We start from the raw sequence: 18,162 nt of genomic DNA, 5'->3' as shown, positions 1-18,162 counted from the left end.
TGGGTAGGATGGAGCTGGTTAACGCAGAGAGGGTGTGCAGAGGGGAGGTGGGGGTGGGAGCAGAGGAGAGGGTGTGTAGAGGGGAGGTGGGAGCAGAGGGGAGGGTGTGGAGACACAGAGTGGCTGGGGGCTGTGAGGAAGGAGGAGGGACAGGAATGCAAAGCTGTCGGTCTTCACTGACAATGTGAGGGGGGATCACGGAGGGGCATCACATAGTAGGGAGAGGATCACATCAACAGGGGAGAGGGTGATGGAGACAGGCACATAGAAGGGAGGGTGTCATGGAGATTTAATTGAGGGGATCACAGAGATAAGGGAGAGTCTCAGAGAGACGAGGGAAGAGAGGAAGGTCAGGGAGAGGTGTAGGAGAGGGTGGGGATCATAGGGGAGACAGGGGGATCACAGAGACTGTGGGATGCAGGGGAGGTTGGGGGATCATGGAGACAGTGGGAGAGTCACAGAGGTAGAGGAGGTAGGGGGTCACGAAGGTGGGGGCATAAGGGAAGGAGAGAGTCATGGAGATGGGGAGGGGTGTAAGAGTGGGAAGGGACTACAGAGATTTCAGGACCTTTACCCATCTCTTCTTCCACCCTCCCTGAATTCGGGGCCATGTCTTTCAGCCGGACCCTCGTCTCATGCAGATCTCACTCTTCTCTACCCAGATCACTATGGACTCCAAGATCACGAAGCAGGCCCTAAACGAGATCGAGACCCGCCACACGGAAATCATCAAGCTGGAGAACAGTATCCGCGAGCTCCATGACATGTTCGTCGACATGGCGATGCTTGTCGAGAGCCAGGTGAGGCCTGCAGTCTCAGGCCAGGCTCTGGCCCCGTTTAACCCAGGCCTAGCTGCAGAAGTCAGGCAGACCCCAGACTCGAAGCTGGACCTGGCCCAGTGCTGGATCACCACCTCCTGTGGCTCCCCATGACGTACATCAACAGAGCTAGATTGGCCTTCATACAGCAAGGCTCAAGAATCCTGTCAGTGGGCAAATCCTCCACCTGTGGCCTGTTAGCCAGGGAAAGACGGTGAACAGTATGCACAAAATGCTGGAGGAATCAGCAAGCAGGCAGTATCGATGGAGGGGATCGAGACCTTCATCATCTCAGGCCAAAATGTCAACTATTTATTCCCTTCTATTAATCCCCAGCGTGTGCAGAATCTCTTGTGTTTGTGGAAGATGGAATTGATTACTGTAGGGCCTGGAAACAGTTTATTATTCCACACATACTGAGGGACAGTGAAAAGCCTGCCTTGCATTTGGAGAACTGTTTTCAGTTTTGGTTCCATTATCGCAAAGATGTTGTTGAACTAGAAAGAATGCAGTAAAGTTTCCTGGTGGCCAGCCATTTTACTTCCACTCCCCATTCCTATACTGACATGTCGGTCCATGGCCACCTCTACTGCCACAATGAAGCTACCCTCAGGATGGAGAAGCAAAACCTCGTGTTCTGTTTGTGTAGCCTCCAGCCGAATGGCACGAACATCAATATCTCCAACTTCTGGTAATTTTCCCCCCGCCCTTCACTCCTTTCCCATACCCTATTCTGCCTCCCCCTCTTACGCCTTCTCATCTCCTCACCTGCCTATCACCCACCTCTGTTACCCTTCCTCTTTCCCTTTCTCCCATGGTCCATTCTCCTCTCCTGTCAGATTCATTCTTCAGTCGTCTATCTTTTCCACTTATCACCTCCCAGCCTCTTTCTTCATCCCTCCTCCCCCAGCCAACCACCTTCCCTGTCACCTGGTCTCACCTATCACCTGCTAGCTTGTTCTCCTTCCCCTCTCCCCACTTTCTTACTCTGGCTTCTTCACCCTTTGCAGTCCTGATGAAGAGTCTCAGCTCAGAATATCCTCTGCAAAGATGCTGCCTGACCTGCTGAGTTCCTCCAGCATTTTGTGTGTGCATACCTGGTCTTGAGGATCTGAGTTACAAGGAGAGGTTGTTTAGCCTTGGACTTTGTTGCCTGGACGTAGGAGATTGATGAGTGATCTGATGGAAGTATATTAGAATTGAATTATTATTGTACGGTGAAAAGCTTGCCTTGTATACTGTTCATATAGACCACAGTGCATTAAGGTATAACTAGGTAAACAATTAACAGAATGCAGAATGAGGTGTAACAGATGCAGAGAGAGTGCAGTGCAGGTAGACAATAAGGTGCAAGACCACAGCGAGGTAGGTTGCAAGGTCAAGATACCTCTGCAGCAGTGAACTCAGCCCAGCCCCTTGCAGCTGACGGGGAGTGGGGAGGGACCTTGGTCGGCAGGTATGGGTCAGGAAAAAGGAACAACTGCACTCTGTGACTCCGAGACCTCCTTTCCATCATGCCTGAACCGAGGACATCTGCTGACAGACAGGACGGACGAGACAGAGGCCAGGAAGGCATTCCTACTTCTGGGCAAGACTAGAACCAGAGACGGAACCCCCGGGAGGGGGGGCGGGAGTAGAAGACTGAGGCGAGATGGTACTACTTTTCCCCAGAGAGTAGTGAACCTGAGGAATTCCCAACCCAGGGAAGCCGTAGAGACTAACTCATTAAATATATTTAAGACACAACTAGATAGATTTTTGCATAGAATAATATAGCAGACAGTCCCTCCAGCCCACTGTGTTGTACAGACCCATAGAAACTCCTCCATGATCAATCTAACCCCTTCCCTCCTACACACTCCACAACCCTCCGTTTTTGCCCATCTATGAGTTTCTCAAATATCCCTCGTGTATCGGCCACTAACTCCACCCCTGCTGTACATTCCATGCACTGCCACTCTGTAAAATTAAACACCTTCTCTGACATATCCCCGAGTAGGAGTTATAGGACAGGCAGGTGGGTGAAGCTGAGTCCTCAACCAAGTCAGCCATGATCTCACTGAAGGACGCAGCAGACTCCACGGCTGACTGCCGCTCCCGTTTCTCACATCCACTCCCATCGGCGGGCGCTCAGCAAGAGAGGCAGCCCCTGCCTGCCGTGACCAGCGCTCGGGTACCAGCTGTTCAGGGGCAGGTAACATCCAGGGCCTAGAGGAGCCCAGCAGAGACCATGCACAGAGGAGGGTCCGCACGCCTCCCCTTGACGTTCACTAGAATTCCCATCACCAGGTTCTGCACCTTGCTGGGTGGTGGGTAGGGGGTTACCGTGCACTGGATTCTCAGCCAGACCAGCCACATGAACCATTTTGCTCCAGGAGACATGATGTTATCGAAATTCTGAGATTTATGGATTGGACTGTGGTTCATTTTGGCCCCTTTCAGTTCTATGTTTTATTTTGCGTTCTCACACATTTTTTCTTGTTGCCGATGGGCAGGCAGGGGGTTTGGAGATCTGTTAGATTTTTGTGTGCGGTGGTTGTGGGGGTTTGAGGTTTGCAAGTTTTAGTTTCTTTTTCTTTTCATGTTGGGGGGGTTTGATGTCTTTCAACTACTTCTATGGTTTTCTGTATTCTGGTGGCTATCTGGAGAAGACGAATCTCAGAGTTGTATTCTGCACAAATACTTCGATAATAAAATGAACCTTTGAGCCTTGGAGATCCTGCAGAGGCTGATAATCTGGAACAACAACAATAATCTGGAGGAACTCAGCACAGGGAGAGGGAATGAACAATCGCTAACTTCCCCCTCTCACCTGGACTCGCCCTTACCTGCCAGCTTGTGCTCCTGCACCCTTCATCTCCAGTCCTGATGAAGGGTCTTGAGCTGAAGCATCGACTGTTTGTTCCTCTCCACAGAAGCTGCCTGACCTGCTGATTTCCCCAGCATTTTGTGCATTGCTGTGGCTACAGAAACAGGTCATGGCCTTGGGGGTGGGGGTTCTCTCCTGTGGGTAATCCCAAGGTGTCTGCCCCTACACCCTCCCCCATGTACGAGGCACAGGTGAGGAGCACAAGAGGTCAGTCTGTTCGCCTGCAACTCCAACGACCCCCAGCACCCTGTACAGAACAGTTCACTCCCACAACTCTCCCCATCTCCTCCCCAGAAACCTCTCAACTGACAGCACCATGGTAACATCAACACCAGAAGACACAACCACAGTTCCAGGAGGGAGAGGGTTCACCCCACCTTCTCAAGGGGGCTCTTGGGATTGGCGATAAAGGCTAGCTGGCTCCCACCTTGCTGTTGTCATGTGGTGCACTGACCTCTACCTTGCTGAGGCCGGGTGACAACTGTCCTCATACCGACCCCCTGAAGAGGACCCCACTCTGACTATAAAAAAACGTCTCCGAAACCATCACTGACCCTGTCCATCTGGGGAACTCCCAACCACTGCCACTGAACTCATTGTTCCCTTACTCCACACTGCTTGCTTCTACCTCCTACCCAAGATCCACAAACCTGTCTGTCCAGTTAAGCCCATTGTCTCTGCCTGCTCCTGCCCCACTGAACTCATTCCCTCACACCTCACCTCCATTCTATCCCCCTTGGTTCAATCCCTTCCCACCTACAGCCGCAACACGTCCCATGGTCTCAATCTGCTTAGTAACTTCCAGTTCCCCGGCCCTGACCGCCTCATTTACACCAAGGATGTTCAGTCCCTATCCCCCATCAAGAAAGCCTTAAAGCTCTCCACTTCTTTCTCAATAAAGACCAAAGAGCTCCCCTGACCACCATCCTCCTCCGTCTGGCAGAACTGGTCCTCATCCTCAACAATTTTTCCTTTGGCTCCTCCCACTTTCTCCGGACTGGAGGGGTAGCCGTGGGCCCCAGCTATGCCTGCCTCTTTGTTAGCTACATAGAACAGTCCATGTTCCACGCCTTTCCTGGTGACGCTCTCCAACTCTGCTCCATTGACGATTGCATTGGTGCTGCTTCGTGCACCCGCGCTGACCTCGTCAATTTCATCAACTTTGCTTCTAACTTCCATCCTGCCCTTAAATTCACAGTCCATTTCTCATGCTTCTTTCCCCTTTTTCGATCTCTCTGTCTCTCCCTCCGGAGACGACCTGTCAAGTGACATCTTTTATAAACCTACTGAGTCCCACAATCATCCTGATTATGCCTCCTCCCAGTCTATCTCCAGTAAAAATGCTATTCCCTTTTCTCAGTTCCTTCACCTCCACTGCATCTGTTCCCAGTATGGAGCTTTCCTTTCTGAGACATCAGAGATGTTCCCTTCCTCCACCATTAATGCTGCCTTCACCCGCATCTCCTCCATTCCCTGAACATCTGCGCTCATCCCATCTTCCCTCTGCCTTAACCATGATAGAGTTCCTCTTGTCCTTACCTACCACGCCATCAGCCTCTGCATCCAAAACATCATCCTCCATAACTTCCGCCATCTCCAAAGACATCTTTACCTCCCTGCTTCCCACAGGGATCACTCCCTCCATGATTCCCTTGGCCATTCATCCCTCCCGGCACTTACCCCTGCAAGAGGCCCAAGTGCTGCCCCTGTCCACTCACCTCCACCCTCCCCTCCATTCAGGACCACAAACAGTCCTTCCAGGTGAGGCAACACTTCACCTGCGAATCCGCTGGGGTTGTCTATTGTGTCCAGTGCTCCCGATTCAGTCTCCTCTACACTGGTGAGACCCATCGTAAATTGGAGGGCTGCTTCGTCGAGCACCTCTGCACCATCCGCCGCAAGTAGAATTTCCTGGTGACCAATCATTTGAATGCCAATTCCCATTCCTGTTCTGACGTGTAGGTCCTTGGCCTCCTCTTGTGACACAATGAGGCCACCCTCAGGGTGGAGGAGCAGCACCTTATATTCCATCTGGGTAGCTTCCAACCTGCTGGCATGAATATCAATTTCTACTTCCGTTTAAAGAATAAATGCCTCCTCCTACCCTCTTCTTCTATTCCCCACTCTGACCTTTTACCTCTTCTCATCTGCCTGTCACCTCCTCCCTCCCTTTCTCCTATGGTCCACTTTCCTCTCCTATCCAGCCCTTGATCTTTCCCATCCACCTGGCTTCACCTATCACCTTCTAACTATCCCCCTTCCCCTTCCCCTTCCCCATCTTTTTATTCTGGCATCTTCCCCGTTCCTTTTCAATCCTGAAGAAGAGTCTCAGCCCAAAGCGTTGACTGCTTATTTATTTCCATAGTTTCTGCCTGACCTGCTGAGTTCCTCCAGCATTTTGTGTGTGTTGCTTTCACCTATTAGGGGCAATCAGTGATTGTTAGTACATACAGGCAAGCTTCCACCTTTCAGAGATTATTAGGGATGGGTAATACATGCTGACAACCTCTCACCTCTTCTGGCAATTTGGGATGGGTGATAAATCCCTATCCCAAGACTGGGCCTCCCCAGTGACATCAGGATCCTGAAAATGAGCAGAGGGAAAAGATCAGGAAAAGCCAAGGTGTGATCCTGGGCGCAGCGCTGAACGAGAGACCCACCCCCCCCCCTTTTCCTTCCACACCCCATCCCCACACTCACACAGCAGGTAAAGTTCACTCTTCATTTTACTCCTAGTTCTGTTTTGGCCACTCTTACTCAAAGGCTGGAAGCAGCAGGCAACTGCCAAGTTTGATTTGTGGCCTAGGTTTGACATCATGTCCAGCCTAGCTCGCAGGCTCAGGGCCACACTAGCATCTGAAACTTCCTGGAGTTGGGCCCCATCACCAGCACAGCATTTGGTTTAAATGGCTGGCAGGAATGCCCAACTGGGGGCTTACATCAAATATCAAATGACACGTGAGCAAAATTAGGCCATTCAGTCTATCAAGTCTCCTCCATGGTTCTCCACCTCATTCTCCTGCTTTCTCCCCGTAACATAGAACATTACAACACAGTACAGGCTCTTCAGCCCACCATGTTGTGCCGACCTTTTAACCTACTCTAAGATCAATCTAACCCTTCCCTCCCACACAGCCCTCCATTTTCCTATCATCCATGTGCCTATCTAAGAGTACTGCATGTTCCTAATATCTCTGCCTCTACCACCACCCCTGGCAACAGGTTACTCACACCCACCACTCTGTGCAAAAACACTTACCTCTGACATCCCCCCCATACTTTTTTCTAATCACCTTTAGATTATGAAGACACGTAGTCCTCTTTTATTGTCATTTAGTAATGCATGCATTAAGAAATGATACAATATTTCCTCTGGTGTGATATCACAAAACAAGGACAGGCCAAGACTGAAAAAAACTAACAAAACCACATAATTATAACATATAGTTACAACAGTGCAACAATACCATAACTTGATGAAGAAGTCCATGAGCACAGTAAAAAGTTCAAAGTCTCTCAAATGTCCCACATCTCACGCAGACGGGAGAAGGAAGAAAAACTCTCCCTGCCATGCCGACCACAGTCCGACTCCGAGGCATCCGAAAACTTCAAGCCTCCGATTCAGCTCTCTGACACCCAGTACCGAGCGCCATCTCTATCCGAACGATTCGACCTCAATCTCGGTCGCCAACAGCAGGCAAAGCCAGGGATTTTGAGGCCTTCCCTCAGAAAGATTCCCGACCGCGCAGTAACAACAGCAGCGAACTGGCGTTTCAGAAATTTCTCCAGATGTTCCTCTGTGCTTTCACGTCCATCTCCATCAAATCAGAATTGTCCACAGCCCCTATTTAATGGATACGATATCATTTTTCACCGGAGGGCTGCGCACGCATGGCGCGCTTCTCTCTCTCCTCCCTTGTATGCCCATTGTATTAGCCATTTCCACCTGGGTAAAAGTCCCTAGCTGTCCACGACATCCAAACCTCTTATCATCTTGTACACTTCCATGAAATCTCCTCTCATCCTCCACCCCATAGAGAAAAGCCCTGGCTCACTCATGTTCTCTGATCCAAGCAGCATCCTGGTAAATCTCCTCTGCACCCTCTCTGAAATTTCCACTTCCTTCCTATAATGAGGTGACCGGAACCGAACACAATACTCCAAGTGAGGTTTAACTAGAGTTTTATAGAGCTGAAGCATTGTCTCACAGCTCTTGAACTCAATCCCCCAGCTAATGAAGGCCAATAAACCGTATGCCTTCTTAACCACCCTATCAACTTGCACAATCACTTTAGGGATCTCTCTGTTCCTTCTCACCATTAGGAATCCTGCCATTTACCCTGTGTTTGACCTTCCTGAGTGAATCACTTCACACTTTTCCAGGTTGAACTCCATCTGCACTTCTCAGCCCAGCTCTGCATCCTATCAATGTCCTGCTGTAACCTACGACAACCTTCTACACTGTCCACAGTACCACCACCCTTTGTGTCATCTGCAAACTTCTGCTACGCTCACCACAATACCACCAACCTTTGTGTCATCTGCAAACTTACTAACCCACTCATTCACTTCCTCGTCCAAGTTATTTATAAAGGTCAGGAAGAGCTGGGGTCCAAAAGCAGACATCTGTGGAACACACTGGTCACCAGCCTGCAGACAGAACACACTCCATCTGCAACCACCCTCTGCCTTCCATGGGCAAGCCAATTCTGCACCCACACAGCCAAATTTCCCTTATCAAGTGCCTTACTAAAATCCATATATGCCACATTGACTGCTTTACCCCAATCAATGTGCTTTGTCACATCCTCAATTCAATCAGGCTCATGAGGCATGACCTGCCCCTCACAAAGCCGTGGTTACCATCGCTAATCAGACTATGCTTCACCAAGTGTCTGTAAATCCTTTCTTAAGGATCATCTCCAATATTTTTCCTAACAAATTTCATGAAATTTTTCAGTAAGATTCCCAACAGAGAGATTTCTCCTGTGGAATATGCTCAATAGACTGATTGCTGGTGACTATTCAAGAACCTGTCAGCGTCTGCTTTAATTATACCCAATGACCGGGCCTCCACAGCCATCCGTGGCAATGAATTCCTCAGATTCACCAGCCTCTGGTAAAAGAAGTTCCTCCTCCTCTCTGTTCTAAAGGGACGTCCATCCAATCGAACATTGGTCCCAGAGTTTCCCACCATAGGAAACATCCTCTCCACATCCACTCTATTTCAGCCTTTCAACATTCAATAAGTTTCAATAAGGTCTCCCCTCATTCTTCTGAATTCCAGTTAGGACAAGCCCCAGAGCCACTAAACACTGCTGATGCATTAACCACTTCATTTCCAGGATCATTCTTGTAAACCTGTCCAACGCCAGAACATCCTTTCTTAGATAAGGGACCCAAATTTGCTCGCAACATTCCAATGTCTTATAAGGCCTCAGCATTACATCCTTGCTTTTATATTCTCGTCCTAACATTGCATCTGCCTTCTCTGCCACCAACTCACCTGCAAGCTAACATTTAGGGACTTCTGCACAAGGGCTCCCAGGTCATTTTGCACCTCTGATTTCCAAATTCACTCCCCATTTAGAAAATAGTCTGCACTTTTATTCCATCTACCAAAGTGCACAACCATACACTGCCCTGCAGCCATACAGTGCCCTACAGCCATACACTGCCCTATAGCCATACAGTGCCCTACAACCGTACACTGCCGTACAGCTGTACACTGCCCTACAGCCATACAGTGCCCTACAGCCATACAGTGCCCTACAACCATACAGTGCCCTGCAGCCATACACTGCCCTGCAGCCATACAGTGCCCTACAGCCATACAGTGCCCTACAACCATACTGTGCCCTACAACCGTACAGTGCCCTACAGCCGTACACTGCCCTACAGCCGTACACTGCCCTACAGCCGTACAGTGCCCTACAGCCATACAGTGCCCTACAGCCATACAGTGCCCTACAGCCATACAGTGCCCTACAACCATACTGTGCCCTACAACCGTACACTGCCCTACAGCCATACACTGCCCTACAGCCATACAGTGCCCTACAGCCATACTGTGCCCTACAACCGTACAGTGCCCTACAGCCGTACACTGCCCTACAGCCATACAGTGCCCTACAGCCATACTGTGCCCTACAACCGTACAGTGCCCTACAGCCGTACACTGCCCTACAGCCATACACTGCCCTACAACCATACACTGCCCTACAGCCATACAGTGCCCTACAGCCATACAGTGCCCTACAGCCATACTGTACCCTACAACCGTACAGTGCCCTACAGCCGTACACTGCCCTACAGCCATACAGTGCCCTACAGCCGTACAGTGCCCTACAACCATACACTGCTCTACAGCCGTACAGTGCCCTACAGCCATACAGTGCCCTACACTATATTTCATCTGCCACTTCTTTGCCCATTTTCTAAATCTGTCCAAGACTTTCTGCAGACTCTCTGCTTCCTCAACACTACCTGCCCCTGCACCTCTCTTCGTATCATATCCTTACTCAGCCATAAAGCCATCAATTCCATCATCAAAATCATTAGTGTAAGAAGTAGTGGACTTAACACCAATCCCTGCGGAACACCACGAGTCACTGGTAGCCAGCCTGAAAAAGCTTGTTTTGTCCCCAGTCTCTGCCTCCTGCCAGTCAGTCTATGCATAACAGAATCCTTCCTGTAATACCATGAGCTCTTAACTTATTAAGCAGCTTCATATGCGGCACCTTGTCAAAGGCCTTCTGAAAATCAAAGTACACAACATTCACCGATTCTCCTTTGTCTATCCATCCTGTTATTTCCTCAAGGAATTTCAACAGATTTGTCAGGCAAAACCTCCCTTTAAGGAAACCATGCAACACACATAGAAGTTGCTGGTGAATGCAACAGGCCAGGCAGCATCTATAGGAAGAGGTGCAGTCGACGTCTGGGGCCGAGACCCTTCGTCAGGACTAACTGAAGGAAGAGCTAGTAAGAGATTTGAAAGTGGGAGGGGGAGGGGGAAATCGGAAATGATAGGAGAAGACAGGAGAGGGAGGCATGGAGCCAAGAGCTGGACAGTTGATTGGCAAAGGGAATATGAGAGGATCATGGGACAGGAGGCCCAGGGAGAAAGACAAGGGGGTGGGTAACCCAGCGGATGGGCAAGGGGTATATTCAGAGGGACAGAGGGAGAAAAAGGAGAGAGAGAGAAAAAGAATGTGTGTATTTAAATAAATACTGGATGGGATACGAGGGGGAGATGGGGCATTAACAGAAGTTTGAGAAGGCAATGTTCATGCCATCAGGTTGGAGGATACCCAGACGAAATATAAGGTGTTGTTCCTCCAACCTGAGTGTGGCTTCATCTTGACAGTAGAGGAGGCCGTGGATAGACATATCAGAATGGGAATGGGACGTGGAGTTAAAATGTGTGGCCACCGGGAGATCCTGCTTTCTCTGGCGGACAGAGCGTAGGTGTTCAGCGAAACGATCTCCCAGACTGCGTCGGGTCTCTCCAATATATAGAAGGCCACATCGGGAGCACCGGACGCAGTATATCACCCCAGCCGACTCACAGGTGAAGTGTCGCCTCACCTGGAAGGACTGTTTGGGGCCCTGAATGGTAGTAAGGGAGGAAGTGTAAGGGCATGTGTAGCACTTGTTCCACTTACACGGATAAGTGCCAGGAGGGAGATCAGTGGGGAGGGATGGGGAGGACGAATGGACAAGGGAATCGCGTAGGGAGCGATCCCTGTAGAAAGCGGGGGGGGGGGAGGGGAGGGAAAGATGTGCTTAGTGATGGGATCCCATTGGAGGTGGCGGAAATTGCAGAGAATTATATGTTGGACCCGGAGGCTGGTGGGGTGGTAGGTGAGGTCAAGGGGAACCCTATTCCTAGTGGGTTGGTGGGAAGATGGAGTGAGAGCAGATGTGCGTGAAATGTGGGAGATGCGTTTGAGAGCAGAGTTGATGGTGGAGGAAGGGAAGCCCCTTTCTTTAAAAAAGGAGGACATCTCCCTCGTCCTGGAATGAAAAGCCTCATCCTGAGAGCAGATGCGGCGGAGACGGAGGAATTGCGAGAAGGGGATAGCCTGTTTGCAACAGACAGGGTGAGAAGAGGAATAGTCCAGATAGCTGTGAGAGTCCGTAGGCTTATAGCAGACATCAGTAGATAAGCTGTCTCCAGAGATAGAGACAGAAAGATCTAGAAAGGGGAGGGAGGTGTCGGAAATGGACCAGGTAAACTTGAGGGCAGGGTGAAAGTGGAAGGCAAAGTTAATGAAGTCAACGAGCTCAGCATGCGTGCAGGAAGCAGCGCCAATGCAGTCGTCGATGTAGCGAAGGGAAAGTGGGGGACAGACACCAGAATAGGCACGGAACATAGATTGTTCCACAAAGCCAACAAAAAGGCAGGCATAGCTAGGACCCGTACAGGTGCCCATAGCTACAGAATTAGTCCTTACTCTTAATAATTTCTCCTTTGGCTCCTCCCACTTCCTCCAAACTAAAGGTGTAGCTATGGGCACCCGTATAGGTCCTAGCTATGCCTGCCCTTTTGTTGGCTTTGTGGAACAATCTATGTTCCAAACCTATTCTGGTATCTGTCCCCCACTTTTCCTTCGCTACATCGACGACTGCATTGGCGCTCCTTCCTGCATGCATGCTGGTCTTCTATATATTGGCGAGACTCGGCGCAGACTGGGAGATCATTTTGCTGAACACCTACACTCTGTCCGCCAGAGAAAGCAGGATCTCCCAGTGTCCACACATTTTAATTCCACGTCCCATTCCCTCCCATTCTGACATGTCTATCCACGGCCTCCTCTACTGTAAAGATGAAGCCACACTCAGGTTGGAGGAACAACACGTTATATTCTGTCTGGGTAGCCTCCAACCTGATGGCATGAACATTGACTTCTCAAACTTCTGCTAATGCCCTACCTCCCTCTCGTACCCCATCCGTTATTTATTTTTATACACACATTCTTTTTCTCTCTCTCTCCTTTTTCTCCCTCTGTCCCTCTGACTATACCCCTTGCCCATCCTCTGGGCTTTCCCCCCTCCCCCTTTTTCTCCCTCGGCCTCCTGTCCCATGATCCTCTCATATACCTTTTGCCAATCACCTGTCCAGCTCTTGGCTCCATCCCTCCCCCTCCTGTCTTCTCCTATCATTTTGGATCTCCCCCTCCCCCTCCCACTTTCAAATCTCTTACTAGCTCTTCTTTCAATTAGTCCTGACGAAGGGTCTCAGCCCGAAACATCGACTGTACCTCTTCCTATAGAGATGCTGCCTGGCCTGCGGCGTTCACCAGCAAATTTTATGTGTGTTGCTTGAAATTCCAGCATCTGCAGATTTCCTCGTGTTTGCGTTTAAGGAAACCACGCTGACTTCGGCCTATTTTGTCACGTGACTCCAAGTACCCGGAAACCTCATCCTTCAATATTCGACTTTTTAAACATCGTGCCAAACGCGGACACCAGGATGGCTGACGTATTATTCCGTGAGATGCTAGCAGCAATACCGGGAGGTCCAGGTCTCCAAGCCCAGTCTGCTGAATCAGGAGATGCAGATAACTCCCTACCACTTTAACCTGGTTTCTACCTCCTTCCCTCGCCTCCCCTCTCCCCTCCTCATCCCTGCACACCCCAGGGGGAGATGATTGATCGTATCGAGTACAATGTGGACCACTCGGTGGATTACGTAGAGCGTGCCGTTTCGGACACAAAAAAAGCTGTAAAGTACCAGAGCAAAGCTCGCAGGGTAGGTTCTGACTTCACTCTACAACAACTGCACCTCTGGGAATGTGTTAACAGGTGGTGGTGGGGGGAGCATCACTCTGTGTCTGACCCCGGGAGTGTGTGATGGGACGGTGTGGAGGGAGATTCACTCTGTGTCTGACCCCGGGAGTGTGTGATGGGACGGTGTGGAGGGAGCATCACTCTGTGTCTGACCCCGGGAATGTGTGTGATGGGACAGTGTGGAGGGAGATTCACTCTGTGTCTGACCCCAAGAGTGTGTGATGGGACGGTGTGGAGGGAGATTCACTCTGTGTCTGACTCCGGGAGTGTGTGATGGGACGGTGTGGAGGGAGATTCACTCTGTGTCTGACTCCGGGAGTGTGTGATGGGACGGTGTGGAGGGAGATTCACTCTGTATCTGACCCTGGGAGTGTGTGATAGGACGGTGTGGAGGGAGATTCACTCTGTGTCTGACCCCGGGAGTGTGTGATGGGACGGTGTGGAGGGAGATTCACTCTGTGTCTGACTCCGGGAGTGTGTGATGGGACAGTGTGGAGGGAGATTCACTCTGTGTTTGACCCCGGGGGGGTGTGATGGGACGGTGTGGAGGGAGATTCACTCTGTGTCTGACCCCGGGAGTGTGTGATGGGACGGTGTGGAGGGAGATTCACTCTGTGTCTGACTCCGGGAGTGTGTGATGGGACGGTGTGGAGGGAGCCTCACTCTGTATCTGACCCCGCAAGTGTGTGATGGACGGTGTGGAGGGAGATTCACTCTGTGTCTGACTCCGGGAGTGTGTGATGGGACGGTGTGGAGGGAGATTCACTCTGTGTCTGACCCCGCAAGTGTGTGATGGACGGTGTGGAGGGAGCTTCACTCTGTGTCTGACCCCGCAAGTGTGTTATGGACGGTGTGGAGGGAGATTCATTCTGTGTCTGACCCCAAGAGTGTGTGCTGGGACGGTGTGGAGGGAGATTCATTCTGTCTGACCCTGGGAGTGTGTGATGAGAGGAGTCATTCAGTGTCTAACTTGCCGTCTCTCTCTCCTCCCTTGCTCCCTCTCTCCCCTCACTCTTTTCACCCTCTCACCATCCTCCCCCTTGCTCTCCCACTCATCCTCACTCCTGTTTTCCAACCACCGTCCTTCCCTCCTACTCACTCCTCTCTCTCACCATCCCCCTCGCTCATCCACGCCCCCTTCATCATCACCCTCTTCTCTCAAACCATTCTCTCCCACTCCCTTCCCTTCCATCTCACCCCTTCCACTCTCCCCATCCCTTCTCCCTCCTTCCACACCCCCTGTCTGCCTCCCCCTCCCCCATCTCTCCCCCTGCAGAAGAAGATTATGATCATTATCTGCTGTGTGGTCCTGGCAGTCGTCATCGCCTCCACCTTCGGAGGGATCTTCGGTTGATGGAGCCTCGTTTGGGGGGGGGTGCTTGACCGGGGGTTGGGGACAGACTGGTAGCTGGGCTAACCCCATCCCTTGCCCCCACCCCTCGGGGGAGGAGAACGTTGCTGTTGTCGTGTTCCTGCCGTGCAATTTGCGTGTTTGGGGCAGTCACCTGTGTCCTTCTGTGCTTCACCCCAGAGGCAGGAGTGAGGGGGGAAAAGAGGGAGTGGGGATCAGGGAAAGAAGGGGGGGCAGCAGAGAAGCTCTGAAAACTTCCCCATCGGCCCCTCATTCACACCCCCTCTACTACTTCCCCCCACCGTGCCCCCCTCACCTCCTTTGCTCCCCTTGCCTCTCACTCCCTTCACCCCCTGGCATGCCCCCTCACTCCCCTTACCCCCTCATCTCCTCTCTCACTGCCCTTGCCCCTTCTCTCCCCTTACCCCCTCACCTGCCCCCTTGCTCCCCTTACTCCCTCACCTGCCCCTAACTCCCCTTGCCCCCTCACTCCCCTTACCCCCCACCTGCCCCCTCAACATCCTTCTTCCCTCCTTCACTGTGGTAGGCCTGGGGAAAGAGAAAAGAGGGAGGAGAGGAGAGAATGAGGGGAGAAGAGGGAATGAGGGGGAGGAGGGAATGAGGGGAGGGGGAGAAGGGAAGGGGAGAATTAGGGGTGAAAGAGGGGAGAGGAGGAAAGGGGAGAAAGAGAGGAGGAGAGATGGGGAGAGAGAGAGGGGAGAGGGAGCAGTGAGGGTACAGAGAAAGAGGGTGAAGAAGGGCGAGAGGAAGAGGAAGAGTGAGGGAGGAGGGAGAAGGGCAAAGAGCACCATCAGGAGAAATGGGAGGGGTTGTGAGGGGGTGTGATGAGGGAAGAGGCAGAGTCTGTAGTGGGTGTGTTGAGGAAAGGGAGGGAGGGAATGTTAACAGTGGGGTGGGGAGTTTGAGGAGGGAGATGTGGAGACAATGGGGTGGGGGGGTCAGGATTGGATACTGAGTGAATGCCTCCTCCCTGTCAGACCCGTGAACAAACCCCCGCGTACAAGGGGTAACTCCCCCCCCCCACTCTGTCTGCCTCAGCACCTCCTCCCTGCCTGCTGTACTGCCTTTCAAGGGTTGGGGTGCAGCTTCTCAGAGGGGAGGGGAACAAGAAGTGGCAAGTTCTCCTGTTCTCTGGAAAGGTACAGATAGGCCCTCGTCTAAGTGTTTCAGTGTTTTATTTTGTTAAAGGGTGTGGGGGGCGGTGGAGGGGAGGCAGGTGGTTCCACCTTCCACCCCCACCCCGGCGAACCCAGCACTGTGGAATGAACGTTGATGGTTTCTGTTTCTCAGTCGTGCAGAATAATTTTAAAACATTTGTTTAATGCTCCTGGTGTGTGAGGTCCCTTTCAGGGTGAGGGTGAGGATGCCCGGTATAGAGGGAAACCAGGAACCCAGAAATCCTGAGCAGCACACACAAAATGCTGGAGGAACTCAGCAGGTCAGGCAGCATCTACGGAGATGAATAAACAATCGACGTTTTGGGGCCGAGACCCTTCTGATATATTTGTTCTGTGCGGGCGCCCGGCCCCACCCTCTTCACTGGCCCTCCAGCTTTCAATCGGCGTGTTCATGGAGTAGTCCCCATCTACACTTGTTGACGTATAGTTGTTTTTTTTTAATAAGAAAAGGCACATGTTTATGGGATCAATAATGTATTTATATATTTTACAGTAACCGTTACATGTAAGGCTGTTCACCCTACCCGTTAGATCAACGTGACTGCGCGCCAGCGGACTCGGTGTCCCAAGGACGACAGAGAGAGAGAGACCACCGTCCTGCGACCCTTTGCAAAGCACAAGAGACCGTTCAGCCTTTCGAGGGCGTCCTCTCCTTCAGCAGGATCTCTGAGGCAGAACCACCCGCTCTTTCTCGGCCCCTGCTGCCTGCTCCGGTTAACAAAACTTCCCCCAGACACGGCGCGAAGGACCCGCCGACAGAGGAGAAGCCAAATTCCCTCCCGTGGGTGGCAGAGTTTCTGGATTTCACTCCCGAAACCCCGAGCTCTGTGGTGTTTAGAATATTACAGCATAGAAACAGGCCCTTCGGCCCATCTGGTCCGAATCTGCCTATTGTCCAGGATTCCTTAAACGGGCGGAATCGTTTCTCTGCAGGCATGTTGTTTTCCGACCAGTGAGATCCTGGTCAGCCATCTGGAGGTTCTTGAGGTGTGTGTCTGTGTGAGTGTGTGTGTATGTGTCTGGGTGTCTCTGTGTCTGTAAGGCAGTGTGTATGTGTGTCTGTGTCTAGGAGTCTCAGCGTGCGTGCGAGTGTGTGTGTGTGTGTGTGCGTGCGCGCGCGCGCGCGCCTCCTGTGTCTAAGTGTGTGTGTGAGTCTGTGTCTGTATGTGTGCGTGTGTATGTGTGGCTGTGTGTGTGTGTGTGTCTGTGTGGCTCTGTGTCTGTGTGAGAGTGTCGGTGTCACTGTGTAGGTATGTGTGCGCAAGTATCCGTGTCTATGTGTGATAGTCGATATATATATATATATATATATATATATATATATATATATATATATATATATATGTGTGTGTGTGTGCCCACGCGTGTCCATGTTTGGACGAGTGTACACGCGTGTACGTCTGTATATATGTGTGCGCGTACATCCAATGTGATCACTTGTGTGTACTTGAGTGTCGTGTGTACCCGTGTTTTGAATTTACCGTGTCCCGAGACCTCTTGCCGCCAACTCTCTCATTTCCCGATGACAGCACAGAAATATATAATCCGTCCTAATCTGCCTCCTTCTCCCAAACTCTCTGAACAGTGGGACTCATTAATCTCCGGGTCTGAGCCCCAGGAGGAGAGAGAATTCCGAAGCCTCCACAGCTTGTGTGTGTGTGGGGGGCGGGGGGGGGGGAGAGATGTTCCCCACTTCGGGCCGGAACGGCAGCCCTTTATTCTGAGCCCGAGATTTGGACACCCGGTGAGAAACCAGCTGAACTCAGGTGAATGGAATGCGGGTTCCTCTGAAATGTGGGTGCGCAGACCCAGTTCATTCTCAGGAGCTCTTCCCCGTGGGTTCGAACCTTGAGATCCTCTTTTTCGAAGACCTGCCGGGGCCGAGTCAAGGCGAAAACCGACGGACATTTGAATTAACATGGGTAGTGAGCGGAAGAGAGGCCAAGAATGGATTGCAGGAACGGACTGAGGGGCTGAGTGGTGTCCCACACCCCCTCCCTCTCCGTCCCTTCCTGCCCTGGAACGAAGCTGGGTGACAGATCCTTGAGAGGGTTGACAGCGCGCCAGAGGCCGTTCGGTCCCACCAATCTTTGTTTGCTCTTGCTCAGCAGACCAAAGAGCACAACAGAG

The 18,162-nt window shown here is 51.5% G+C and overlaps 1 protein-coding gene across 1 annotated transcript in view; it reads left to right on the top strand.

Moving 5' to 3' along the window:
- LOC140192294 (syntaxin-1B-like) overlaps positions 1–14,836 on the top strand; it is a 16,198-nt gene extending 1,362 nt beyond the window's left edge. The window contains exons 2-5 of the mRNA XM_072249954.1: positions 142–184; positions 663–800; positions 13,334–13,444; positions 14,759–14,836. Coding sequence (XP_072106055.1) covers positions 142–184; positions 663–800; positions 13,334–13,444; positions 14,759–14,836 — 370 coding nt within the window. The remainder of the gene's footprint in view (positions 1–141; positions 185–662; positions 801–13,333; positions 13,445–14,758) is intronic.
- The last annotated feature ends 3,326 nt before the right edge of the window (positions 14,837–18,162 follow it).

Source organism: Mobula birostris, unplaced genomic scaffold, assembly GCF_030028105.1.
Source record: "Mobula birostris isolate sMobBir1 unplaced genomic scaffold, sMobBir1.hap1 scaffold_1102, whole genome shotgun sequence".
NCBI lineage: Eukaryota > Metazoa > Chordata > Chondrichthyes > Myliobatiformes > Myliobatidae > Mobula > Mobula birostris.
This window is presented reverse-complemented; position numbering and strand designations above follow the sequence as displayed.